This window comes from Capricornis sumatraensis, chromosome 14 (assembly GCF_032405125.1).
Source record: "Capricornis sumatraensis isolate serow.1 chromosome 14, serow.2, whole genome shotgun sequence".
Lineage (NCBI taxonomy): Eukaryota > Metazoa > Chordata > Mammalia > Artiodactyla > Bovidae > Capricornis > Capricornis sumatraensis.
In genome coordinates, this window is record NC_091082.1 from 54,253,273 (window position 1) to 54,279,202 (window position 25,930).

At 58.6% G+C, this 25,930-nt stretch overlaps 1 protein-coding gene across 3 annotated transcripts in view; it reads right to left on the minus strand.

The window, feature by feature from the left end:
* Window positions 1-25,930, minus strand: part of ESPN (espin) — a 33,556-nt gene that overhangs the window by 1,314 nt on the left and 6,312 nt on the right. The window contains exons 3-14 of one of the 3 annotated variants that reach the window (XM_068986082.1): window positions 16,396-16,582; window positions 16,090-16,272; window positions 15,799-15,930; window positions 12,611-12,812; window positions 11,454-11,728; window positions 8,673-8,828; window positions 8,390-8,582; window positions 7,095-7,121; window positions 5,809-5,954; window positions 5,462-5,725; window positions 760-839; window positions 656-667 (exon numbers count right to left, since the gene is read on the minus strand). In XM_068986082.1, coding sequence (XP_068842183.1) covers window positions 656-667; window positions 760-839; window positions 5,462-5,725; window positions 5,809-5,954; window positions 7,095-7,121; window positions 8,390-8,582; window positions 8,673-8,828; window positions 11,454-11,728; window positions 12,611-12,812; window positions 15,799-15,930; window positions 16,090-16,272; window positions 16,396-16,582 — 1,857 coding nt within the window. Of the gene's footprint in view, window positions 1-655; window positions 668-759; window positions 840-5,461; window positions 5,726-5,808; window positions 5,955-7,094; window positions 7,122-8,389; window positions 8,829-11,453; window positions 11,729-12,610; window positions 12,813-15,798; window positions 15,931-16,089; window positions 16,273-16,395; window positions 16,583-25,930 lie in introns of all 3 variants that reach the window. The other 2 variants (XM_068986083.1, XM_068986081.1) reach the window with 2 other exon arrangements.

The window sequence follows — 25,930 nt, forward strand, 5'->3', positions numbered from 1 at the left end:
CATGGCTAGATCTGCGCTGGTGATGAGGCTAAGCTTCATCTGCATCTTTGTTCCCGTTAAGACTAAGTATGTGTGGCTGTTGAGCATTTGAAATGTTGGGACTGAGATGCACTGTAGCTCAAAATGTTCATTGCATCTTGCAGACTTAGTTTTAAAAAAGAGTGTAAGACATCTCAATTTTTATCATTACTATCACTGGGTTACATAAAATATATTAAGTTCACTCATATCTTTATTTTTTTCACTGTGGCTGCTAGAAAATTTGTGGCTCAAATGATGCCTCTATCAGACAGCACTTGGCTAGATGACTGGGGGTAAAAACTAAAGAATTGAGGGGCATACATTTTGTTAAAAAATTGAGGGACAGATGCTCTAGGTTATTGATACCGAGGCTGGGTTAACTGCAGGGCAGAGAGGCTAGGTTAATGAGAGAGGGCTGGGTAATTGGGGTACAGATTATTACAGCCTAAGAGCTAGACTTTGGGGGGCAGTGGATAAGTTACTAATGTCTGGTGGCCTTATTGGGAGCAAAGATGCTGTACAAACAGGGCTGAGTGACAAGGAGAAATGCTCACGATAGGCCTAGATGAAGAGGCCAAAGGACTGGGACTGGCTAGGGGGAAGGGACACAGGTTGGGCCCAGCCCCACACTCACCGCTTCTGCTCCCTGGAAGAAAAAAGAGATAGCGTTGGTTGGTACCACCACCTCAGGGACACAATCAAGACACCTTGCTGAGCCCCACGTCTTTCTGAGCTCACCTCTCATCTTCTAGCTTCTTCCGCAGGATGTCCCGCCTCCAGGCAGGCATGCTGGCCAACCAGGCCTCCTCCTGCTCCTCCTGCAACACAGCACAGCATGGGCTGGGAGATGGGGGCCAGTACCCCTACCCAGGGGACCTCTTTGAGTCAGGGACGACAAGTTGTAGGAAGAGACCCTTCTGTAGGGCAAATGGATGAAGACTCAGGCCCCTCTGTCCTAGAGGGGGCGCCAGAGAGTCAAGAGCTGAGTGCAGAAGTAGAAGAGCCTCAGAGGAGATTCCCCACAGGGTTGGGTGGATAGATGGCTCCAGGCCCATACCCAGAATCTCTGGGAAGACTCATACTTGGGCCCCCATAGTTCCTGCCAGCTCAGAGAGGCTCACACTGGTTCCTGGTGCCACTGAGAAGGAACTTCTGGGCCATGCCTATCCTATTCTGAAAGAGGGGGCGACACCAGCTCAACAATTGTGTGGCTGCAATGACACCGTGTGGGAAGGATCCAACACAGACAGCTTACAGCAAAAAGTTTTATTACTTGCATGTTACAGAGGAGAAAGAGTCTGGACACGTCAAATAAACACTGCACATGTGGCTCCCCTGACCTCAGCCAAAGAGGTCGCTCTGAACTCCAGTGAAAAATGAGAGCCACAGGGCCCCAAGGGGGACCCACAGTTCCCCACTCACAGGGGCTGCTGTTTCCACCTGGCTCCACACGGAGCCAGGCACTGCTGCAGAGCCAGAGGGGGACACCTGGTTGATCCTGTGCTCTGCCCTGCCGATTCCTACCAACACCCCACAATCGGCCACTAAAGGCTGAAACAGCCTGGTCCTGGACACTCTGGCTTTTCCAAGGCCATTCGTCCCGTCCTGGTTTCTTCCTGCCGCTTCTGGAGGGGATCAGACAGGCATCCACGCCCAGGTAAAGACACTTGGGGGTTAATTCCGGATCCTCTGGCTCAGATATCAAAGAGCTCTGCCTCCTTCTCCTTCCAGAAGGAGAAGCTCCGGTCGATGTACCGGCAGATGTCCTCATTGCTGAACTCGCCCATCTCAGACACCAGCTCCAGGGGGTCTTGGGAACTAGGAGGGACCGACGTTGGGGGAGGCGCGGGCGGGGGTGAAGGCGGGGGCAGCCGCGCAGGGGCCGGCGCCTCGGGCTGCCTCTCTGGCCAGTTCCCTGCCTGAGCTGTACTGGCCTCTTCCATCGGTTCTCTCTCATCCTTATCTGTCCCTTCCTTTTGCTCCTTCTCCGCCTCTTCTCCCCGGGCCGGTTCAGCCTCCAGGCTGTCTTCGAAGAACTGTCGTCTGAGGTCCTCGAATCCGTCGCTCCAGCTGCGCCGGCCGGCCTCCACTTCCTCGATCACCACGCGGTGGAAGAGACGGATGAGCTCCCACGGGTGGCTGCCCAGCCGATCGAACATCTCGTAGCACAGCAGGTGGCGGAACTTGCGCTCCTCGCGGCTCAGGCCCATTTCGAGCAGCTGGAAGTAGCCGAGCATGAAGAGGTCCAACGTGAGGCTGTCGTAGCGCCGGGGCGCGCCGCCGTCGAGGGGCGGCAGGAAGTGCTCGGGCCAGTACAAGCCGTGCGCCAGGGCCCGGCCGCGGGGCTGCCGCGCCGGCACCTGCCGTAGCAGGTTCCGCCAGTGGCCCAGCAGCTTGCCCACCACCTGCCGCTGCTTCAGCAGGCGCAGCAGCCGCTCGTCCGGGCCATCGCCCGCCAGCGGCCGGGAGACAGCAGCGGCGTCGGGGCTGGGGTCGGCGGCGGCGCCCGCAGCCACCACGCGGGGCAGGAGCCTGCGCAGGCGCATCTGGGTGTGGTGCCCGGGGCCGCGGAAGGTCCACTTGCGCCAGTGCTCCAGGAAGAGGTAGACGATGCGCTCCTTGCGCATGTCAATGTAGTCCTGGACGCCGCGCAGCTCGGTGGAGGACGTCGGCCTGCGCGCCAGATGCTCTGGCCCTGGCAGCGCCGCCTGGCGGCCCGGCGCCTCGGGCGCATCCAGGACGCCCACGGACTCGCCCGCGGCCGGCAGGCCGTTGGCGGTGGCGGCGACGGCGGCGCTCGGCTCGCTGGAGCTGGCCGCCGCGTAGTCCTCCTCGAGGATGGGCTCACGGTCCGGCGCGCTGGCAGGCAGCGACAGCTTCTGGCGCGGGCCGCGCGGGGGCTCCGAGCCCTGGGCGCGTCGCTCATACGTGGCGCGGAGGTGCCGCACTGAGACACCGCACTCGAGGATCTCGCGCGCCACGGCCTCGCGGCACCAGCTGAGCGAATGCGAGCGGCCCAGGCAGAGCGGGCCTGGCCGCCAGGGGGCGTCAGTCAGCGGCGGCAGCGGCTGGCCCGTGTCGGCAGCCAGGAGATCAGCCGGGTGTGCCGGCCGTCCGCCCAGCGCGGCCAGCAGCGAGGCCATGCTCTTGAGCAGCACGGAGATCTTGCTGCACCAGGCGGGCAGGCTGGCGGCGCGGCCGTGCATGCGGCGCGGGTCGACGGTGAAGCGCGGTGCCGACAGGGCGGCCGAGATGGGCAGCAGCTGCTCCAGCTCCAGCTCCAGCTGCTCCAGGCGCGCCTCCAGCTTCTGCGCCTTGTGCAGCACTTGCAGGTTCTCAATTTGCTGCTCGATGCGAAGGATGTCGGCCTCGGTCATGAGTTCCCCGAAGGGCCCGAGGATGGCGTTGTGCTCGCGGGAGTACCTCCAGCCCTCGCGGGGGTAGCAGCACGAGCTGGCGGCCGTCAGCTAAGGCGGGGAAGACAAGAGAGGGGAGGGGGGCGCGTCTCCCTCTGGCCGGGCTCCCGCGACGGTCGCCGGGGGGCGCTATTTGCATGTCCTGGGTGGTGTAATGGCTTCGCGGGGCTGCGTTTGCAGGGGCGGGCCGCGCCTGGCCGGCGGGCGATTACGCTGGGACGAAGCTTCGGCCCAGGCTGCCGCTCCAGGCGCTGGGCAGTGTCCGCTTTGGTCGCTGGCAGAGACACACAGCCGGGCGTTGGGCGCTGTTGCAGAGGCAGGGCCGGCGGATGGGGTCTCCACACCTGGTTTGGTCGCTCATTACACCACCGAAGGAACATGCAAAAGGCGTTGAAGCTGCGACAGACGGCAGTCCTCTCCCTCCCCATCCAAGGTCTGCGACTTGAGGCCAGATACCAGCGAGGCCACTCCTCACTCCAGACAGGTGACCCCCCCTAATCAAAGTCCCCTGCAGCCAAGCCCTCCCTGTCTGTGCCATCGGTTTTACTACTGAATGAGAGGCTGCTAAAGAACCTGTGGCTTCCACTCTATTCCCACCCACTCTGACTCCTAGAATAACACAATTGATAGAGCTAGGCTCGCCAGGCACTTTCTTAGAGTCTCATCTGTTCCTCATTCTACACTTTTCCAGCGGGGTGGGGGGAAGGGCTGCCATCACTTCACAGGCGTCCCAATCCATCCTGGCCAGTTCAGTCCCACTTAGGAACATGTTTCCCACATACAAATATGACTATGCCGCAACTTTGAAAGAAGCATCTATACATAAATCTGTGTTTTGGCTGGTTTCTATTATTAAGTTTATTTCCCTGAATTCTATATACCTGCTTCCCTAGCCAGAAGGTGAGTGCTTTAAAGGTAGATACTGTGACATGTACATGTGTGCTCCACTACTTGGCTTTTGCTTGGCACTCAATAGATACTTATTGAATAGAAGTTAAAAAAAATGATGATGCCACTTGACCACTCAATCCCCCTCCCAGGCCTCCCACTGCTCTAGGAGAAAGTCCATTTTCTTCAAAGGCAGGCCTTGGTGACCTGACCAGGACTGACATCTCCAGCTCCACCCCTGGAGCCACCACACCCGCTCTGATTCCGAGACCTCCCTTGTCCTTCCTGCTTGCTCTTTGCTCCACTCTTTTCTCTGTCCCCTTCTTCCTAATCTTCCACGTCTACCTTAGACATCACTTTCTCCTAAGCCCACCCCAAACCCAAATATTAATAGGATGGTAGGTCTCAGGCTGCCCCAGTCCTCTGCCCTCCCCATCAGAGAACCTCCTCATTTGACCTGTTTTGTCTCCCTGGGGGCATTTATCATGCTACTAAGGTGCTCTGTTTGGTTATTGGTTGACACCCCATCCCCACCCCCACCTTGAGAGCAGGCCCTGACATATTCACTGTGAATCCCCAGTGGATACAACAGTGTGCGATAAACAAGACAGCGCCCAGGGGATGTTTGTTCAGCAGATGAAGGGCAAACTATCCTGCCAGCCAGTGATGGTGACAGATGAGAAGCCTGAGGCTGGATGAGGCAGTTCAGGAAAGGAGCCCAGGGCAATCTGACTAAGACCAAAAGTCTCTTGGCTGTTCCTGCCATCCCTAGGATGAGTCAGCCTCACCTGAGAGCTTTTCAGAAGTGAAGAAGCCCAGCCCCACCCAGAGCACCTGAACCACAATAGTCATGTTAGCAAGATCACAAGCGATTTGAGGGCACTTTAGAGCTCGATAAACATTGCCTTCTCGTCAAGGGACAGGCAGTTGGGAGCTGGTGGGGGTAGTGCTGGCGGTGGAGACTGGCAACACTCCCAGGAGAGGGGTGGGTGGTGGTCCAACCTTGCTTTTTCCCAAAGGTCGTGGGAGCCGTCTGAGGCTGAAAGGGCCCGAGCATGTTGGGGGATGGTGTGGGGGAGGGGCGACGGCCCCAGGTGCAGACCCCAGGGCCCTCTGGGAAGCCCTTCCCCACCCACCTTCCGCCTCTGCTCCTCCTCCTCCTGCATCTTCAGCTGCAGCTTGCGCACCATCACCTGGCGCTTCCACTCGGGGATGGGCCGGCCCTGCTCGTCGTACGTGGGGATGAGCGCCTCCACGTCCAGCTGCACGCCCGGCGCTGGGGTGGCGGGCGGCGCCGGCGCCACGCTGCCATTGAGCAATGGCTGGGACCCGACGGCCGGCGGGGTAGGGCTCCGGGCCCGTGACGGTGCCGGCGACGCCGGCGGCAGCGGCGATTCCGGCTGCGGGGAGAAGCGGCGGGGCTGAGTGCTGGGCAAACAGGAGCGAGGGGAACCGGGGCGGGGCCGCCTGTCGCGTTTCCTACCTGGGAGGCCGGCTGCCCACTGCCAGAGAACACCGTGGTCAGCCCCTTACTCTGCGGCGTGGGCTTCAGACTCTTGCCCGCCTTGATCTCAGCCAGCAGCTCCGAATTGTCGCCCGTCGGGGACATCATGTTGAAAGACTTGGTGCCTGCGCGGAGGCAGGAGAGGAGACGCTGGCCCGGTGTGGGGCCTGCACCCCCACCGCCCCCCACCTGCCCTCTGCTGCCGCCTCCCCAAGTCAGGGCGGGCCCTGGCCTTCCCCTGGGCTCAGAGGGCAGCTCTCCAGGTCCTACTCCTCCACCCCGGCGGCTCTGGGGGACCCCAGAGGCGGGTCCTCCTCAGCTGGCAGCCTGTGCGGCCCCACCATCCTCCCGGCCCTACTCACAGGCTGTGGGGCCCCCACCTGGAGGCCCCTGGGAGTTCATGATGGCTCCTGGGCCGGCCCTGGCAACGCTAGTGAATGTCTCCGCCCAGCGTACTGACTGCCCAGCTCCAAAACACTACCTGGGGCCAGCCACCTGACCTTTGTCCCAGGTTCCCTGGCACAGCCCTACCAGGGTGGAGTCTCCCATCTGACCCTCTCTGCATCAGCAAAGCCCAGTGACCCTTGGACTGAGTCACCTGGGGCTTCCCTGGCTCTAGACACTGGACCCTGGATCCCACAGCCTGGCCGGTCCCCTCCCACCCTCCCCACACACGCCCACAGACAGACACCCGCGCAGACACACTGGTTGCAAGCCCGGAGCACAGTTATGGCAAAGCGCAGCTCACTTCTGGCGGCCCCAGGAGAGCCGAGCCCTAGCTAAGGATATGGGATTGGGGACACTTAGGTAGAAGGCCCAAGCGGATGACATGCAAATGCGTGGTGGGGAGTTTGCATTTTCCGACGAGGCTGGTGGTGGCGACCGGGGTTTGAAGAGGGTTGTTTTTCGAGCGGGAGGAGGGGTCAGGACTCGGTGAGGGGGAAAAAAAGGGGACCAACAGCTTCTAGGTCCCAGGGGCTGGGGATCCCCAAGCACAGTAGTGGGAGGGGGAAAAAAGACAAAAGTTCTGATGGGCGCCGGCTGCAGGCTCATTTCTTTAGGCTACACCATTGGCCGGGCACAGAATGCGCACGCACAAGTGGGAGTAGTGGTGGTCCAGCCGGTGGCGTCCGGCACCCCTCACCTGCCAGCCTTTCCTCCTGTCCTTTCCTCGAGCCCCCAGCCCCTCCAGCCTGACTTTTCCTGAGCCTGCCCTGTGCCCCGCCCCCGCGCCTCAGCCATGAGCCGCGCACGCAGCTACTCACTCTTCCTGTGTCTCAGGACTCTCACTTCTAAGGAAGGAGAGGAGAGAAGCGACAGCGAAGTTAGGGGAGGGAGGGGGCTGGGGTGAGGCCAGGACAGCAGGGAAAGCGGGAGGAGGGGACAGAGGGAGATGCCCAGGGAGGCCGGAGAGAGGAGGAACTTTGCGGTCCATCTGCCCCTGGCTCAGGCTGTGCTGGGGCTCCACAAGGGTGGTCTGCTCAGTTCTCAGCTTTATTGGTGCCCTGAGAGCTGGGTTGGGCTGCCATGGGCCCTGGCCCCCCTCACCAGGGCCTCAATCTTGGCATTGGTTGGGATAGGGCACCCAGCCCAGGCTCTGCTGCGAAGGGGTGTCTGGAGAAGCCCAGAGTCCGTTTTTCTTCTGTTCTTAGCTTCAGCCTTGCTCCACATTGCCAAGGGAAGACACTGACCCCAAAGCTGGAGGTGCAACTGATGGTAAACATGCTACCATGGCTCCAGTCTGAAGGGGCTGTGGCTCCATAGGTACCCAAGGTGCCCAGGCTGGCCCTACCTGGAATCCTACTGCAGCCTCATGTCCTAGTCAGGGAGATGAAGCTTTGGATGGTGGTTTTAACCATGATCCTGGCGCTTAGTGGCTGGGTGAGGAAGGCATCTCCGCCACCCACCAAGGCTGGAATGGAAGCATCAGCACCCAGATACCACCTCCTGGGCCTGCTGGGGGCCCTGACATGCAGGGGGGCCCACATTTCAGAAAAGAAGCCCGGGAATCCTGGTCATTGGTCTAGCTCTTTAAAAAGTATGATGCTTGGGGGTGTCACCAGGAAGGGGAGGGCAGGGTATGATGGACAGCTGGCCTTGTACCCCATAGTTAGGCCTGGGATGTATAATGGCTAGCTTGGGAGAACAAGAGAAAGTGGCCAAGAGTGGAAGAGACACTCCGGAGAAATATGGGGCAGGAAGAAGTCTGCCCAGCAACCCTGCCTCCTTGAAGCTAATTCTACTTCTCCAAGCTTCCCTCTAGCACCAGCCTGCCACCAGAGCTGGGAGGCCTTCCCTACTGGGCCAGAGGCAGCAGGCAGGACCAAAGAGGGCAGGGGACTTGACCCCGATCACACAACACAGTCCTGCTCTGACAAGACCTAAAGCAACTCCGAGCCTTCTCTTAGGGTCAAGTCCTCATTGGGTAGGGGCTGCAGAAAGATCAAGTAGGTAAAGGGGAAGCACTGGGACAGTGGCAGCTGGGGGAGGGGGTGGTCTAGGTTTCCCTCCCGGTTCAGGGCCAGCGCCGCCCTCCACCCCTCAACCAGCCCCTACTCACTGCCAGTGGAGGAAGAGGAGCGACGCTGCCCGCAGCCGGGGCCCGAGCCCTCGAAGGGCAGAGGCGGAGCAGGCGGCGGTGAGCTCAAGGCCTCGGGCAGGGGCGGGGGCGGGGGCGGTGGGGGCAGCTCCCTGGACGCTTTGGGGTCCGCGCCACAGCCGTTGTGCACGTGGTTTCCCGGGAGCAGCGCCGCCTGCGGGGGAGCCGAGGGGCCAGCGAGTGAGACGCAGGCGGCCAGGCCGGGTCCCGGGCGGCCAGCGGGCGCGGGCTGGCGGGCACGCACCTCCTCGCTGTGCGCCATGCCCGGGCGTGCGACCAGCGGCTCCCCCGGGTGGCGGCCCAGCTGGCGGTAGTAGTCCCCCGTGCTGGGCTGCTTGCTGAAGGCGCGGGGCTTGCGTCCGGAGTCCTGCCTCCGCAGCCCGTTGCGGCCGTCCCGGGGCTGCGGGAAGACAACGGGCGGAGTGAGCCCTGGGCACTCGTTCCTTACGCCTCCCGGCTCTTCACCTTCCGGGGGCTCACGGTCCCCGACCCTTCTGTTCCCGGAGCGAGGATTGGGGCGAAGGTACCGGGGGCCTCGGTGAAAGGGCAGGCCAAGTTGGCCGGACAGGGAGGGGTTCTGGGCGCGGGCCAAGGGGCGCAGGAGCCCCTACGGAGGCTAGAAGGGGCGGGCCCGGGGGCGGGGTGACCCAGCCCGACGCCAGGGTGGGGGCGAAGCAGGCGTAGCTCCCGGCCTCCGCCGCACAGCGGCCCCCAGACGGGCCCCCGCGCGCCTCTCTTGCAGGGGTCCCAAGCTGAGGAAGCCCACTCGAGAGCCCGCGTCCTGGGCGTTCCTGTTTGCCCAGGGCCCTCGGCGGGCCGGCCCGGGACCGCGTCTGCTCCTACCTGCGACCGTGCCCGTGGCCCCCCGCTGTGCACCTGGCGGCGGGGGCGTTGTAGACCAGACACCTGCGCTACCTGATCCCTCCTCTCAGGTTACAGCCCGGCCCGCCCGCCCGACCGCGCCCTCGAGCGCCGAAGAGCTCTGTCGGCCTGACATCACCTAGAGCCTGCCAATCCCCGGCCGAACCCCCCAAACAGCCGGGAATGCCACGGGGAAGGGGGTGGCCAACTGCTGGGCCAAACCTGGCCGCCGCGCCTACCCCGCTGGCCAGATGTGGTCTTGACCCCGCTGCATCTCTCTCCCTCCGCTCCGCGCTGAGCACCCCAGCCTCCATCCGCCAGAGACAATTTGGACCTCACTGTGGGCACCCCCATGTTTGGCCCCCCGGAGTTCCGGGTCACGCTCCCGCTCTTCCCCTCCCGCATCTGGAAACCATCGCGGTCTGCGTAAGGGACACCTACACTCGCGCCCGAGACTCGGATTTCAGGGGCGTCAGGGCGGGTTCGGGTGACAGCGCGGGCGTCCCGCCCCGTCGCAGCCGACCCCCACAAAGCCCAGCCCGGGAAGAAAGACAGGAGGCGGAGGGGCCAAAGGCCAAGTCACCTAGCAGGGGCTGTCCTCTGCCCCACCCTCAGTCCGAGCGTCCCCGCGGTGGCCCCGGACCCTCCGAGCCCCACCCGGCCGGGCTCACGTTGCAAGGAAACGCGACACCGCAGGATTCGTTTTCTCGGCCGGCCTGCCCCCTAGGCCCCCCCGCCCCCCGCAGCCCGAGGCGCGGACGCCGCGACCCTGCTACTGCCCGAGGTCGGGGAAAAAGCCACGGCGCGGGGCGCGGAGCACACAAAGAGCCCTTTGTGGAGCGGCCCAGCGCCTGCCTCTGGGCACGCACACACCCGGGAGGGGCACGGGACCACGCAGTCCTGGTGCTCTGGCTCAGGGGAGCGGAGGGGAGGGAGCGCAGGCCGGGCCACCAGTCCTGCGGCTGGGGGCTGAGAGCAGAGCCCACCAGCTTGGCCGGGGAAAGTCCAGTGGCCCAAGGCACCCTGCAGGCCTCTCCTGGGCCCCCTCCACCTTCCGGAGATGAAAGGGGAAGCCACTGAGGGCCTGGTCTGAGGTGGCAAGAAGTGGGTAGGAGGGTGGCCTTGCAGGGACTGTATCCTTCCCTTCCCCCACCCGGTGGTTGTGTGACCTGGGTCACCTGTGGGAGCTGATTACTGAGCTTGGCTCTGGAGAGCTTACCTTGGTCTTGAGAGAGAACTACAAGGTCAAGGCTCCCACAGGACCTTAGCAGGGGCTCTATTCTTTACCCCAGACTCAGTCACCTGGGGTCTCAGGGGCCCTCCCCTCACAGACCAGCCTGGTTTTCTCCTCTTGGGCAGAACTCCAGGGCTCCCTCTGGGCCTCCACGCTGCCCAGGACTTTCAGAGATGTCCACGCCAGCCCTCTGTACCTTCCCTGCTCCAAAGCCTCAGCCAGGATCCTCCAGGCCCTGCATCATGGGTCCCGGACACTCAGAGCACCCCCTGAATTCAGCCCCTTCTCACTAGCTTGCTTCTCCCCAGGGAGAGACCCCATCTTAGGATCAGCTTGTCTATTCACCTGGGAGCTGAAGCCCCAAACTGGGGAGCCAGCCTCCTTATTAACCCCTGCCTCCAGCCCCCACTGCTGAGGGTGCTGAACCCTACTGGTGCGCCCTCCTGGTGCTCCCTTCCACCCTCCTCAGATCCTCACCTTCACTACTGCCTGCCTCTCCCACCTGGAAGACACTCCCTTGGGAGCCATTCTCCCCCTGTGCCCAGAGCTGGGCACATGTAGGTCTGTGGGGACGCAGTTTACACGTATTCTCTGCCATCTCCAAGAGCACCCTGCTCCTCTGGGCAAGATGGGGTGAGGATCCAGCTCCTGAGAGGCATGGCTATCAGGGTATACGTTCCTTCATGCCTCTCCTGCTCCCCATCTCCCCAAAGGGTGGTAGCTATGTCTTCCTTGTCTCCCTATCTCCAGCATCCAGCCCTGGGTCACCATGGAACTGAGCAGAAGTTTTGACTCCTGAACAGACCATTGGACCAGGGACCCCCATCTCTCGCTCTGTACCCATGAGATGGGCTAGCCGTTGGCCTCCACCGTCCCCCATCAGCCCACACTCAGATCTGGAGGGAGGCAGGCTGTGTGTGGGGATTTCACTACCTCCTTCTCGAAGGCTTCGGTCTCCACATGTCGGAGTTTGTTCTTCGTCTGCAGGTAGATGTCAGCTGCCTGTAGCCCTTCCGGGGGCTTGGGAGCTGGGAAGCCTGGCGGGGGTGGGGGCAGCTGGGTGCCTGGGGGCGGGGGTGGTGGAGGGAATCCGGGTGGTGGCGGTGGTGCTTTGGTTTTCTCCACCTTGCCACGGGGCAGGTCTGGCTCTGGGCTCAGCATGTCCATGTAGCTCTGTATGTCTGCTGCTCTTGGGCTGGGAACCCCTGAGAGGGAGGGAAAGATGGGTTGGGGAGTTTCCAGAAAGGCTGACCCCTGGCTGGAGACCCCTCTTCTGCCTGGAAATGACCTGCCACTGGGGGAGGCTGGCTCCAGTGGAGCTTGGCATGCATGGCTCCATTGTGGGTCCACCATCACCCTGGCCCTGCCCACCCGCAGCCCTGCACTGTGCTCAGGTTGGAGGGGAGCTGGCCGAGGGTCTGGCCTCCAGGATGGGCTTACAGGGCAGAGCCACCTGGAGGGCAGAGGGGTGGCTCCTCAGGACAGATCTGGCAGGGCAGGTGGCAGGAGTCTGGACGGCCACACCCCAGCTTTGCAGGGTGACCGTCAGCTCTGCAGGCTACCACCTGGCGGCCTGAATCCAGCATCACACCTAAGCTAGGGCATGGTCAGCATGTGTGGACACACGTGCCTGGCTTCTGCCTGTGTGCATTCATGTGTGTTCATGAATGTGTGTAAATCCTTCTTTGTACTTATGAATATGTTTGCATTAGACCTGGGGTCTATGAGTGTGTGCAGGTAGTATAGGTGCACATAGGTAGTATACACATAGGTGCATATGTGTATCATATTTATAGATTGTGTGTACACATGTATAAGTGTGCACTCGAGTGTGGGCAGGCACGTGTAATGTCTGGGGAACTTGGATGAATTGTAAGTGGGGTGCATGTAGCTTCTGTGGGTGGGAGGGTACCTGTGGATGTACAGGCATGTTTGTGATGGACACACACAAACATGAGCGTCCCCTTCTGGTGACCTGGGCAGTCTCCAGTGTCAGCCACGGGCACAGTAGGTCCAGGGATGGCCCTGAGGGCCCCCTGGGCTGGCTCTCATCTGCTCCCCCTCCCACCTCCTCCAGGCCCACTCACCATGCACAGAGCGCTGGCCCTTGACACTGGAGTGGCCAGAGGAGCAGGAGTCGTAGTTGGAGAGGGTACTGGTGGGCGAGCTGAGGTCAAAGTTCGGCGGCTGGACTGACATGGTGGTATTGGGCGAGGACATGCCTGAGTCAGGCTGCTTGGTCTCCAGGTCAGCGGATGGATCCCGGGACAGTACGCGGTGCTCCACACTCTGAGTGGGAGAGGAGGCCGTAAGGGCAATCCCGCCCCAAAGACCAGCACACTCTGGGCCAGGGTCCTGCCGTGTGACCTCGGTCAAGCCACTTGCCTTTCTGGGCTCCCTTCCTCGTCACGAGAAGGTCGCTTCTCAGGTTCTTCCAGGCTGAGATTCAAACCAAGCCCCCCAACAGCAGGACTGTGGGTTCCTGGGAAACTCCCAGCCCTGGTTGGTCTCAGCTCAGGGGTTGGGGACTGCCAGAAGAGAGGGTTGTGGGCTGGACCCCAAGCGAGGGCACCCATGGCATCAGCCTTCCCCTTTCTCATCAGCGGGCGGAGGGCCCAGGCTCCAGTGCAGCAAGGGGGCATAGGCACTGAATGGGTAAGGACATCTGAGCAGCTGGGGATAGGGGATGGGTGCAGAGCACCCACAACTTGCAGGAAAGACTGATCCCCCAGGATGGGCCAGCAACCCCCATCTCCCCCTGCTGGCCTGGAGCAAACTCCATCACCAGCCCAGTCCCAGTCTCCTCATGGAGCCTTTGGGGAAAGGTGGGGCCTGGGGTGGCCCAGCTGAGCTGGGGGAGATCAGCCTGAGCTCAGCCATCCCCCACCACTGCCTCTGCCCCTGCCCATGGCCTGACCCTCCCGCCTGGGAGCAGGCTAGGGTGGGGGCTCTGCTTACGTTGCCCATGCTGGCCCTGCTGCCGGCAAGACTGCTGCTTGTTCGCTCGCTGCCTCCTGCACAGGCCTGCTACTCCCTGCCCTGAGCCCCCTCCCTGCCTGAGAAGTGTCACAGGCCCCCCGGGAATGGTAGGCAGGCCTGGCACCAGGTAACAGCTCAGCGGCCACGCTCATTGGCCCCGTAATTAGGGGCTCTGCAGGAGTGTTTGCCTTTTCTGGGCCAGTATCCTCCATGGCTTGGATCTGTCACACCACAGCTGGGCCCGCCTAGTGAGGGGACCAGCGTCTCCCCAGCCCACCTGGTTCAGCGGGGCCAGGCTCTGTTGCCTAAGCCATGAGCCATGGGGAACCATAGGAGCTGGGCTGGGGTGGCAGCCTAAAGCTGCCAGCCTTCCTTGGCTGGCAGCAGTGGGCACCCAGCAGGGGTGCCCAGCGCTGACCTGTGGATAACAGAGGTTAGGGGCAAAGGCTTTGCAGCCTGGAGGGTGATGGTTTCAAATTTCATCTCCCCCACTTACTAGCTCCATGTATGACCTTTCTGTTCCTTGTCCTTTCTGTCTGCACCTAAAACTCTTTATCTATAAGTGGGAATAACAGTACTTCCTGCCTCATTATATTGCAACAAATATTTTAAAAGTTAGTGAAGTGCCAGTGCATGGTAGCCAGTAAATACCATATGTGTCAACTGAAAATATTAATAAACAGTGCATATTAACTGTGATTACACTATAAAGCACTAGCAGGGTACCTACTACAGTCAGAATTCAAGGAGTGGTTCTTGTTTGCTCATTGCCTGCAGCCAAAGCTTCCATTACGAGGCACTGTTCCCCCCACCCCCAAACAATTTCAGATGTTTTCAGTGGAAAGGAGCCCACCCCAGTGCAGAAATGCCCTTCACATTGTGCACTTCTGCTTGTATACCCCAGTGACAGGTTGCACTACCTGAAGCATCACTACTTTCCCTGGGTGGCCCTTTCTCGGTGTGGGGTGAGTTCTTCCTCAGGACCGGAGCAGTCTCTGACCCCTGGGCCTTGCTGTGCTCTGAGGTCCCCAGAACCAGGGTGTCCCCATGTGCTCGAAGGCAGGGCATGCAGTGCTCTGGGCAAGAGGCCATTGGCCCTCTTTCCCCCAGCCTCATTTCACAGCTCCTCTCATGGCCAAGCTGTCCCTTCTGAAGATGCCTGTGAAACCAGCCCTCTTTCCTCCTCTCCTGCACCAGATGAGGCAGAGCCCTGGACTGGGAGCCACCCACACCTGAGCTCAAGTCCCAGTGGGTTAGTTCATGGCTTTGTAACCATAATAAAATAATTTAAAAAGAGTAACACAGCTTTGCAATTATGAAGTAGCTATGCAGTGAGCAAACATGTAGAATAGTGGTGAAGACTGGTATCTCCAGGTTAGGCCACTGGGTCTCCCCAAAACTCAGTTTACCCACCTGTGAAATGGGGACATTGGCATTTCCTACCTCAGAGGATGGTACGTATGTGTGTACGCACTCAGTTGTGTCCAACTATTTGCAACCCCATGGACTGCAGAGTCCACTGCAACCCCCGGTGTACTATAGCCCACCAGGCTCCTCTGTTCATGAGATTTCCCAGGCAAGGATACTGGAGTAGGTTGCCATTTCCTTCTCCAGGGGATTTCACCACTCAGGGATCAAACCCATGCCTCTTGCAATTGGCAGGCGGATTCTTTACCTTTGAGCCACCAGGGAAGTCCCTGGGGGGTGGGGCGGTGAGAGTTAAATGGATGCATGTGCATGTTAGTCGCTTCAGTCATATCTGACTCTTTGCGACCCCATGGACTATAGCCCCCCAGGCTCCTCTGTCCGTAGGATTCTCCAGGAAAGAATATTGGAGTAGGTTGCCATGCCTTTCTCCAGGGGATCTTCCTGACCCAGGGATCAAACCCGCAACTCTTACTTCTGCACTGGCAGGCGGGTTCTTTACCACTGGCACCACCTGCGAAGCCTGAGAGTTAAATGAGCTAATTAATACCTGGGGCAGGTGAATGCACTTTACTGTTCCCACTGTGAGTAAGTGTCGTTTATCCGAGCCTTGGGTTTCATCAGGATGAGGCTGGTCCTCTTTCCCCCGATATTTTTGCCTCCATCCCCTCACTCCCCAGTGGTCCTGGGCTGAGAGGTCATGTGGGGTAGTCACTTATTCCTGTGACCTCGGGCAAGGGGCTTCACTTTCTTGAACCTCAGCTTCTTCCGTGGCAAAAGGGGTAACAACACTTACTCCTTAGGGAAGGTGGGGGCAGGGTGGGGGTGTGCAATGACGCGGTGGATGGGCGGAACAGTGCTCTGGGCGTACCAGGTTCTCCACGGTGCGCAGGTAACGGGTGCAGTGGCTGTGGCCGTTGTAGTCCGCGAGGTCGGCGGCCGTGTACCCGTCGCGGTCGCGGACGTCCAGCTCCGCGCCGTTCACTACCAGGATCTGGCAGCACTGCAGGGGCGCGCAGTGAGGACCCCTGGCTCATAGCCGGGACCTCGGCACGGGGGCAGAGCTGTGCTACGAGCGTGGCGCCAGCAGAGGGCGCCCGCCCCTCCCGCTCTCGCCTGGCCTCCGGGGCACGCCCCGGGCCCGCCCGCGCCCCGCCCTCACCTCCAGCTCCCCGTTCTCGGCGGCGTCATGCAGCGGGGTCCCGCCCCACAGGTCGGCCGCGATCTCGCCGCCGTGCAACAGGAGCCAGCTGAGCACTTTGGCGTGGCCGCGGCTAGCCGCGAAATGCATGGCCGTGGCACCGTCCTTGTCTTTCTCCGACAGGCTCACGTCGGTGCAGCTCACCTGGGAGAGAGGGGGACGGGGCAGAGAGGGGCGGGGACTGGGCTCCAGCCCCTCCTATCCCCGCCCCCGTCCCGTACAGGCCCCGCCTCCCCGGGCCCCGCCCCGACGTGTCCCCGAGCTCACCAGCCACACGATGACCGAGATGTGGCCCATCTGCGCTGCGGCGTGCAGCGGGGTCATGCCATCGTGGGCGCTCAGGTGCGGGTCCGCGTCGCACTCCTGCACCAGGTACTGCGTCACCTCTAGGTGGCCCTCCTGGCACGCCAGGTACAGGGGCGTGGCACCGTTCTTGGTTTGGGCATTCACTCCCCTGCGGAAGACGCAGCACCCACCGTGGGCTCTCAGCGCCCACTCCCCTCCAAAGCCTCCTTCGCCTCCCAGGGAGCCCTGGAGGGTAACTGGAGAAGACCTAGTCGTTGGCCCGGACCCCCGACTCCCTCTGGACACAGTCCTGTGCCAGCCTTCCTGGGTGGGGGCCCTCTGGCTTGCTCCCCACCTACCCCTCGCAGCCTCCTTTCTACAGTGCACATCTAGTGACTGAGCTAGTCTCTGCCCTCAGTAAACAACTCACCTTTTTACCGAGGTCTACAAGGATGCTGTGATGTGGCCTCCCCCTACCTTTTCAGCCACATGGATCCACTGTCACTGTGAGTCCTCGCTGTCTAACCTCTGTGTCTTTGATTACGTCCCCCCTCTGACTGAGGATGCTCTTCCCATCTCTCTTGAAGACTCAGTACAGGGACTTCCCTGGTGATCCAGTGACTAAGACTACACACTCCCAAGGCAGGGGGCCCAGGGTTCCATCCTTGGTCAGGGAACTAGATCTCATACTGCAGCTAAGATCTGGTGCAGCCAAATAAATAAATAAATACATATTTTAAAAAAGACTCAGTACAGATCCCTCCTTCACAAGGCTTGTTCCACTACAAGAACAGGCTTTTCCAGCCTCTGTGCCCCATACTGCCCTGGGTTCACTCCATGGGTCACCTGTCATGCCCAGTGGATCAAAACTTGTTTTGGCCTCTGCCGCCCCTAGAAGACTGAACTCCCAGAGGGCAGAGTGGTAATGTCACCAGATAAAACACACAAAAAATCTGAACTTTGGATGTGCTTAGTCGCTCAGTCGTGTGCAATACTTTGTGACGCCATGAACTGTATCTTGCCGGGCTCCTCTATCCATGGAATTTTCCAAGCCAGAATACTGGAGTGGGTTGCTATCTTCTTCTCCAGGGGATCTTCCTGACCCAGGGATTGAACCTGTGTCTCCTGCATTGGCAGGTGGATTCTTTACCACTGAGCCACCAGAGACAACAAATTTTGTGGTTGTTGTCAGTCTGGCCACCCTACAGGTGAATGCCATCCACTGAGTGTGTCCCATGTGCTGTGACACTAGCAAGCAGACTCTCAGTGAACACCCTACCTTAAGTCCTACTGTCATTCCCATTTTGCGGAGGGGCAGCTGAAGCTCAGGGGCCATGACTTGCCAAAGGTCAAACAGCTGGTAAGTGGTGAGCACACATCTGTCTGTGTGATGGAGGGCCAGGTGCACAGCAAGAACCGAGGGAGTGGAGGAGGGGCCATTTCCTGTCTTCACTCCCTCAGGCTTCCCGGGGGCCTAGCTTGCAGCTGTCACTGCCCCTCATCCCTGCTCCCAACTCCCACAGAAGGGTCTTAACTGGAGAGCCACTCTCAAGAAGTGGAGTGCTGCTGGGGAATAGGGACGCTGGGCTGGCCGCTGGCTGAGCCTCAGTTTTTCTGACTTCACAATGGGTGTGGACACCAGGGTAGAGTTACCCTATATGAGCACAAGGTGGAGCCACAATCTAGGCCCAGACTCAGGAGCTCCCAGTGGGTCCAGGATGGAGAGTGGGGCAGAGTAAGAGCTAAGTCCCTCTGGGCTGGATCAGGACTCTGGGCCCCAGGAACTGCAATTTTTCATCAGACATCATACCTTCCCACCCATATGCCTCCCCCATCTATTTGCTCATGACAATCACACACTCCACCCCCACCATCTACACCCTCCCTCCCTCATCCAACTGCCAGCCGTGTATCCATTAATGAAGGCACCAGGCCACTCAGTCCTCCTCGACCCAGGCCCCCACTCTGTCATCCATGTTCTCGTCACCCACCCATGACTTGGCCCCTCCCTCTCACATACCCCCCGGACCCTCAGCTGACTTCCCCCGTCCCTAAGACCCCATCCCCGTCCACTTTCCTGATCCCTGCCCGCTACCCAGGCTGCCCGCAGCCCCCACCAGGCACCCACCCCCAGCTCTCTCCATCCTCCTGATGTGGGAACCTGCTCCTCAGACACAGAACTGCCACTGGCCAAGGCTGACACTCAGCCTGGGTCCCTGCCTGGCTGCCCCCCATTACCCCATGGTGGAGTGAGGGGATGAGTCCCATTCACACACCGTACCTGGAGAAGGTGCTGGCTCTCGGCCACCAGCCTCCACGCCCTGGTGCCAGTGTCCCCACCCCCATCCCCACTTGCCATTCACATGCTGGTGCTTCAGGAGGAGCCTGTTTAATATTTCATGACTAACACTCCATGGCCTGAATTATTCACCATGTAACCAAGGCACAAATTGTGGTGCTGGAGAAGACTCTTGAGGAGTCCCCTGGACAGCAAGGAGATCAAATCAGTCAATCCTAAAAGAAATAAACCCTGAATATTCATTAGAAGGACTGATGCTGAAGCTGAAGCTCCAATCCTTTGGCCACCTGATGTGAAAAGTTGACTCACTAGAAAAGACCCTGATGCTGGGAAAGACTGAAGGCAGGAGAAGGGGATGACAGAGGATGAGATGGTTGGATGGCATCACTGACTTGATGGACATGAGTCTGAGCAAACTCCGGGAGATGGTGAAGGATAGAGAAGCCTGGTGACCCTACAGTCCATGGGGTCGCAAAGAGTCAGAAATGACTTAGTAGGGGCTGAACAACAACAACCAAGGCACAGCAAGTGTGGGGTCCTGGGGATTGGGGACTGGAGGGGCCACTGCCCAGGGCCCACTGGGCTCTTGAGGGAGGCCTGAGACAATGCACACAGCTCAGGGCGCTAGATCTGCCTGGAGCCTTGTTCTCCCTGTCCTTCCTGCTCAGCAGGTAACTCATGACCCACAGGTGTCCAGCCAGCCTGAGATCTCAGAAGGTCTCAGAAGCTGGCACAGAGCAGGACCTGAGCAGGAAGGGGCAGTCCAGCCCATAGCCTCCCACCACGCCACTGGTTGACACCCCATCTGGAGGCTCTGCTACAAAGTAAATGCTCAGTAACCCATTCCAGAGTCACAGCCTCCAGCCTGGGAGACCCCAGAACATGGGGCAGGTTCGCTGATGAGCTGGGGTGGGAAAGGGGGTCCCGGCCTTATTCCCCTCTTCTACATCAGCTCAGAGGCAAGAAGAATGGGCATCCTCACTCTCACTGAAGAAAACTACAAAAATATGGATGAAAGACTTCCTTGGTGGTCCTGGGGCTGAGACCCCAAGCTTCCAGTGCAGGGGGCTCAGGTTCAACCCCTAATCACCCTGGTCAGGGAACTAGAGCCCGCATGCCACCACTAAGAGCCAGAGCAGCCAAGTAAATATACAAATAAATACTTTTAAAAATATGGATGAGCACAAGGAATGAAATAATGAGTTTAGATGGAGAGAAGTGAATTTATGTAGTAGTATACATACAAGCTTATGTGTATGTATATGTTACATACATGGTAGTATACATATACATAACTAGTTTATGCTATGTAGTATATGTATAAGTTATGTATAAGGATTAACACATAACAGGGATAGCAAGTACCATCCACTGAACAATTGCTCTGTGCTGAGCGTGGAAGGGAGCACAGTACACGTGTCCCCCATCTAGTCTGCCTAATGCCCTGATAGGGGAAGTGTTGGCATTGCTTCCTTTTTACAGAGGAGACTGAGAGCCAGGCTCACTCGAGAGGCAGAGGGGGCCGTAGTGCAAAAAGGGCCTGGCCTGTGGGCTGCTCACAAGCAGCATCTTGCATCTGCTCTCTGTTCACAAAGCCGTCCATGAAGTAAGGATAATAATCGACCTTGAGACATTCTTGAAGAGCCCTCACCAAGGCCTAGCACCTTCCATGTGTTTTAGGATCCCTCTTCCCTGTGCCTCTGGTGGGGGGCACTGTGGGCCTAGGGTATCCAGGCTCCACCAAGCATGTGTCAGGCCGGGCAGTATTTTGACCGTGGGGAGTCACTGGAGCATAGGGGTGGGGTCTCGGGGGACCCCACCTGGCTCCAACCCTTCGAGTTCTGGCCATAGTGGCACCATGGGTGACCAGTCCAGTCCAAGCCCCTGCCCTTTGCCCTGGCCTCCATCCTGACTTTGCAGTTTGCAGGCCCGGGCGTGGTCTTTACCTTCCCGGGCCTCAGTTTCCACATAGGACAAATCGGTATCACAGTTGTGGTCTCTTCATGCCTCTTGTGAGAGACAAAGGGGAAAGCTTTGGAAAATAGCAAGTTTTCTCCCAGGGAGGCAGGTCTTGGCTTCCGGTACCTCTGCCCCAGTCTGACCTAACAACCTCCTCAGGCACCCCCAGGCCTCAACACCATCACCTCCACACTACCAGCCTCATCTGCTGTCCCCTCCCCATCCTGAACACCTGCTCCTCTAGGTACCAACAAGCTCAGGCCAGGTTTTCTCAGCCTCCTTGGCTGTGTAGGCCCTGGATGGCCACCTGACCTCCAAATTTTGGGGTGCCCCAGAACCTCCTTTCTAAACACAGTCTGCTCCTGGTGAGGTCATCTATTTCCTGGGGCCAAAGGCCACCTGTACCTAATGCCTCTCATCTCTCCAGCTTGGACCTGGAGTACATGCGGCAACCCCCTCAGCCCATTCAACCATCCGGGCATTGAGCAGTTTCTTGAAATTTACATGCTTTTTTTTTCTTTTTAATTTTTTAAAAAAATTTGGCCATTCCCTGTGTATTGTGGGATCTTAGTTCTCCAACCAAGGATCAAACCCACCCCCTTGGCCATGAAAGCACAGAGTCCTGACCGCTGGGAATTCACCCTTTACATGCTTCCACATGGAGCAAATCTCTCCACACTCCCTCACCCCACCCTTTTGGTCCCCATTTCAGTAAAGGACACCAGGCCACCCTCCCTTGAGTCCAAGCTCTAGGAGTCTTTGGAAACCCTTGACTTCTTTTACAAGTCTAAGTTTCCCTGGCAACCATCACACAAATCAAGATGTATACTTTTCTTCCTCTTGGGAACAAAGATAATATGGACAGACTGTAACTGTTCAGTAATCCTGGATAACACAAAAGAAACATGGAATGCTTGGAAGGGTTTGCTGAAAATCTCCATCCAGGACTGGTGGCAGCTTACTGCAACTGTTGCCACGAGGAACAAGGACTGAGCTGCCCATGGAGGCAGACCCCAGTCACAGAACAGCATCTTCAGTATCCTCCCCACTGGCAATAATTTCTTCCCCCAGGGAGGTCTGGCAAAGGCTGATCTCCCCCCGTTTAGATCTGGGTATGGGGTAAAGTCACTGGAATGGAAAGTCTTGGACCCTTTGGCGGGTCTAGGTCTCTTATTCTCTGATCACACCTCTGCACTTATTTGAAATGATCCACAATCAGGACTGGCCTGGCGAAGAAACGCAGCCCCGATTTAAGGAAGATTCTAGAACAAACAGTTTTACACCAACCCATCAGCAAGCCTGGAATAAGCCTTCACTGGTCTGTAATTCTCCCAGACTTCCAGGCCCTCCTGGCTCACCATGAGGACAAGTGTGACCCCCCCCAGGGCCACTGCCCCGGCCAGTTCTACCTGCTATGCTCTCACGCCAGTCTTGACAGGGCAGGCCCTCTCCCACGCAGCTCTCACCTCCCAACAGAGGGCTTCCTGGGACTCCCCTGGAAGTCCAGTAGCTAGGACTCTGTGCTCTCAATGCAGGGGCCCTGGGTTCGATCCCTGGTCAGGGAACTAGATCCCGCATGCTACAACTAAGAGTTTGCATGCTGCAACTAAAGATCCTGTGTGTCATGACTTAAGACCCAGTACAGCCAAATAAATAATTTAAAAAGGAAAGAGAGAGGGAAAAGCCTTCCTGGACCCCCTCATTTTAAAGAAATCTCTCAACCACTGCCTTCAAACTACCATGGTCCCCTTCACAGCACTTGTGACTCTTGAATTGTCTTGGCACTTTTTTTATTCATCCCAGGGACACCCATTAGGAGGCTTCACAGGCCAGGACGGGGCAAACAGTGAAGACAGCAGAGCTCTGCCCTTTCAAACCTGGGTCAACCAGGGCCACCAGGGCACCCAACGCACTGGTGCATGAACAGGAGCGTCTCTGTGTGTACACACGCTCTTGGTCTGCCCCTTCTTTGCCCCTGGGAGTGGCCCAAGTCGGCTCCATGAAGCCATGAGGACTCACTACATCCCCAGCATTAACAGGGTGGGCACTTAGGCTACATTTGGGTGCTAGTTGCTGAGTGAGTAGACATGGGGGTGAGTGAGATGGGCAGCTGGGCCTGGAGCTCTGTGATGCCTCCTCGTATGTGGCCTCAGCTGGTGCATTTGCCCATGGGCCCTGGGAGGCCTGGAGGGAGTTCCATCTGAGGTCACGGGCAGTGAGCTGCAGGCAGGGCCAGACAAGACCCGGTGGATTCCAGGCTCCTCCCTCCTTCAGTGAGTATTAATGAAGTGTCAGGCCCTTGGGATGCAGGATGGAGAGGAAGAGATGCTCTCATTACATGGGGAGACAGATGATAAGAGGACGCGCTAAGATGCATAGAGAGTAATGCCAAGTAGTGGGGAGAGTGAGGAAAACCAGTAGGGAAGGCGTGTGTCTGTGTCCTGGGGGCATGACAGTCTGAGGAAGGCGCAGGGAGCAAAGACTTGGAGGGGGAAGGGGGCAACCCTGGGCTCTCTGGGGAAGAGAATGGGAATGACCCATTGCTGTTGTTCAGTCACTAAGTCATGTCTGACTCTTTGTGTCCCCATGGACTGTAGCCCACCAGGTCCCTCTGTCCTCCACTATCTCCCTGAGTCTGCTCAAATTCGTGTCCATTGAGCAAAACGTGATCCACTGGAGAAGGAAATGGCAACCCATTTCAGTATTCTTGAAGTGGGTTGACCTGAGCAAAGGCCAGAGGTCAGAGGGCACCGGCCTGCTGCAGGAGCAGTGAGGAAACCCAAGAGACAGAGCAGAGTTGGTGATTAGGGAGCAGCTGCAGGTGAGGCGTGGGGGTCCAGAGTGAGGAGGGCTTCTGGGCTGCTACCGGACGTGGCCTTCCCTATCAGTGATGGAGAAGCCTGTGGCCTGACCAGGGATCTGATCTGTGGTCTCAAAGGTGGGTAAAGGTAGACAGGAAGAGGGCAGAGAGGCCACTTTGGGCCTGGGTGCCATGACAGGCTTGGATCAGGAGTTACCTGTGAGCCATGATTCCATCAGGTCCCTCCTTTCTCAGAGCCTCCCGACCTGGGTCAGTGTCCCCAGGGTGCCAGTGTGGGCTCCCCCAGGCTCTGTTGCCCAGGGAATCTCAATACATACAAGGGCAGACCAGGGAGTGGTAATTGAGAGTGAACGCACCCCACTGTCTGTGGTAGAAACAGATGCCTGTCAGGGAACAGCAGCCCCAGTCCCAAGCAAAGGCCCCCAGCCTTCTAAGGGGGAGCTGAGCCATAGGTCTGGGGCTCCCTAGTATGTGAGCAGCTGAGGCTTCTTGCTTGAGGTCAGGGCTGCCTGAACCTTCCAGCTAGACAGGGCTCTAGGAGCAGCCAGCTTCCACGAAACTCAGCACTACAGAAGGAAAACAGGCATCCCAGATGAACATGAAAGGCCCTAAAGATTGGCGCCCGGGCCAGGAGTGGGAAACTCAAGCTCCAATACTCTGGCCACCTGACGTGAACAGCCGACTCACTTCCCCGATGCTGGGAAAGATTGAAAGCAAAAGGAGAAGGGGGCGGCAGAGGATGAGATGGTTGGATGGCATCAACAACTCAGTGGACATGAGTTTGAACAAGGAGATAGTGAAGGACAGGGAAGCCTGGCAAGCTGCAGTTCATGGGGTTGCAAAGAGTCAGGCATGACTGAGCGACTGGACAACAACAGGAGGGGGAGACAGACCGAGAGGAGGTGCAGCTTGGTCAAGGCCACACAGGGAGCCAGTGGGACCCCGGCCGGTCATCAGCCCCTCGGAGACACCATTTCTGTATCTACAGCCCCATGAGGCAAGGGCATTTGTTTGGTTCGCTGATGTGCCCTGGGCACTTGGCCCAGAGCAGATGCTCAATAAATATGAGTTGGATGAGGGGACTTCCTTGGTGGTTCAGTGGCTAGGACTAAACACAGTCCTAATGCAGGTGGGCTGGGTTCAAGCCCTGATAGGGGAACTAGATCCCACGTGCCACAACTAAGAGTTCACATGCCGCAACTAAAACCATCATGTGTATGGCAACTAAGACCTGGCATGGCCAAGTACATACATAAGTAAAAATAAATAAATATTTTTTAAAGGGATACTTAAGGACTTCAGGAAGGTCATGTACACACTGCTATATTTAAAATGGATAACCAGCAAAGACCTATTGTACAGCACATGGAACTCTGCTCAATGTTATGTGCCAGCCTGGATAGGAGCAGTGGGGTTTGGGGGAGAATGGATACACGTATATATATGGCTGATTCCTTTCGCTGTTCACCTGAAACTACCACAACATTGTTAATCGGCTATACCCCAATACAAAATGCTTTTGGTGTTTAAAAAATTTAAAATTAAATAAAAAATATAAGCCACTAGTTACACGAGTCTGTCTGTAAAATGGGCTGATTATAGAGCTACTGCCCAGGGTGAGGCTCAGACGGCTGCTTCGTGTCAGACCCCTGCAGGCACTCAGCAGGAGGGATCTGGTTAGAAATCTTTGGGCAGACTGGTTTTCTGGCTCTCCATGACTGGTAGACCATGGCAGGGCCCCAGGGGGAAGACAAGGCCTGGAGCCCTGCCCGCCCCCTACTCCCCCCAGCTTTCATTCTCAGGCCTAAGCATCCCAGCAGAGCCCAGGGCTCTCTTCTTGTTACTCAAGCCCCCGGCGAGCACACGGCTGAGACAGTAAGCATGAGACAGTTCCTGGGTCCCAAGATGCTACCGCCAGGATGGTCAAGAGCTCTGAGGGCTACCTGGTCCTCATCCCCTCCGCGGTCCCCCTCCACCAGACACTAGTGCCCTTGGCCAGGAGAGCTGACCCTCCTGACTCCATCTCCCTCAGACCCAGGGCCTGGGACAGCTCCGGCCCAGTTCCAGCCAGCCCCCATGCCGGCAGCTTAAGAACTCTTTCCCCAGGGGGCTCAGAGGGAAAGTCCCACCGCAGCGGCCGCTGAGTCGTGGTGGCAATTCCTCTTCCTCTGGGAGGACTTGCCCAGTGGACTGGGAAAGATTGGAGGAGGGGTGGGTGGGTATGGGCCATTCCCGCACTCTCCAGTCTTTCCCAGTGCCCCTAGGCGCAGCCCATCTTTGGCCAGGCCCTCCCCTGAGGCCTTCCAGCCCTCCTGCTCCTCTGCAGCTTGTCAGAGCAGCCATGGCTCACGGCTGCCCACAGCCTCCTGCCCAGGATCAAGTTTCCCACTCAGTAGCAGCTCTTCCTCCCTCACCTGCCGCCAGGGAGAGCTGAGCCC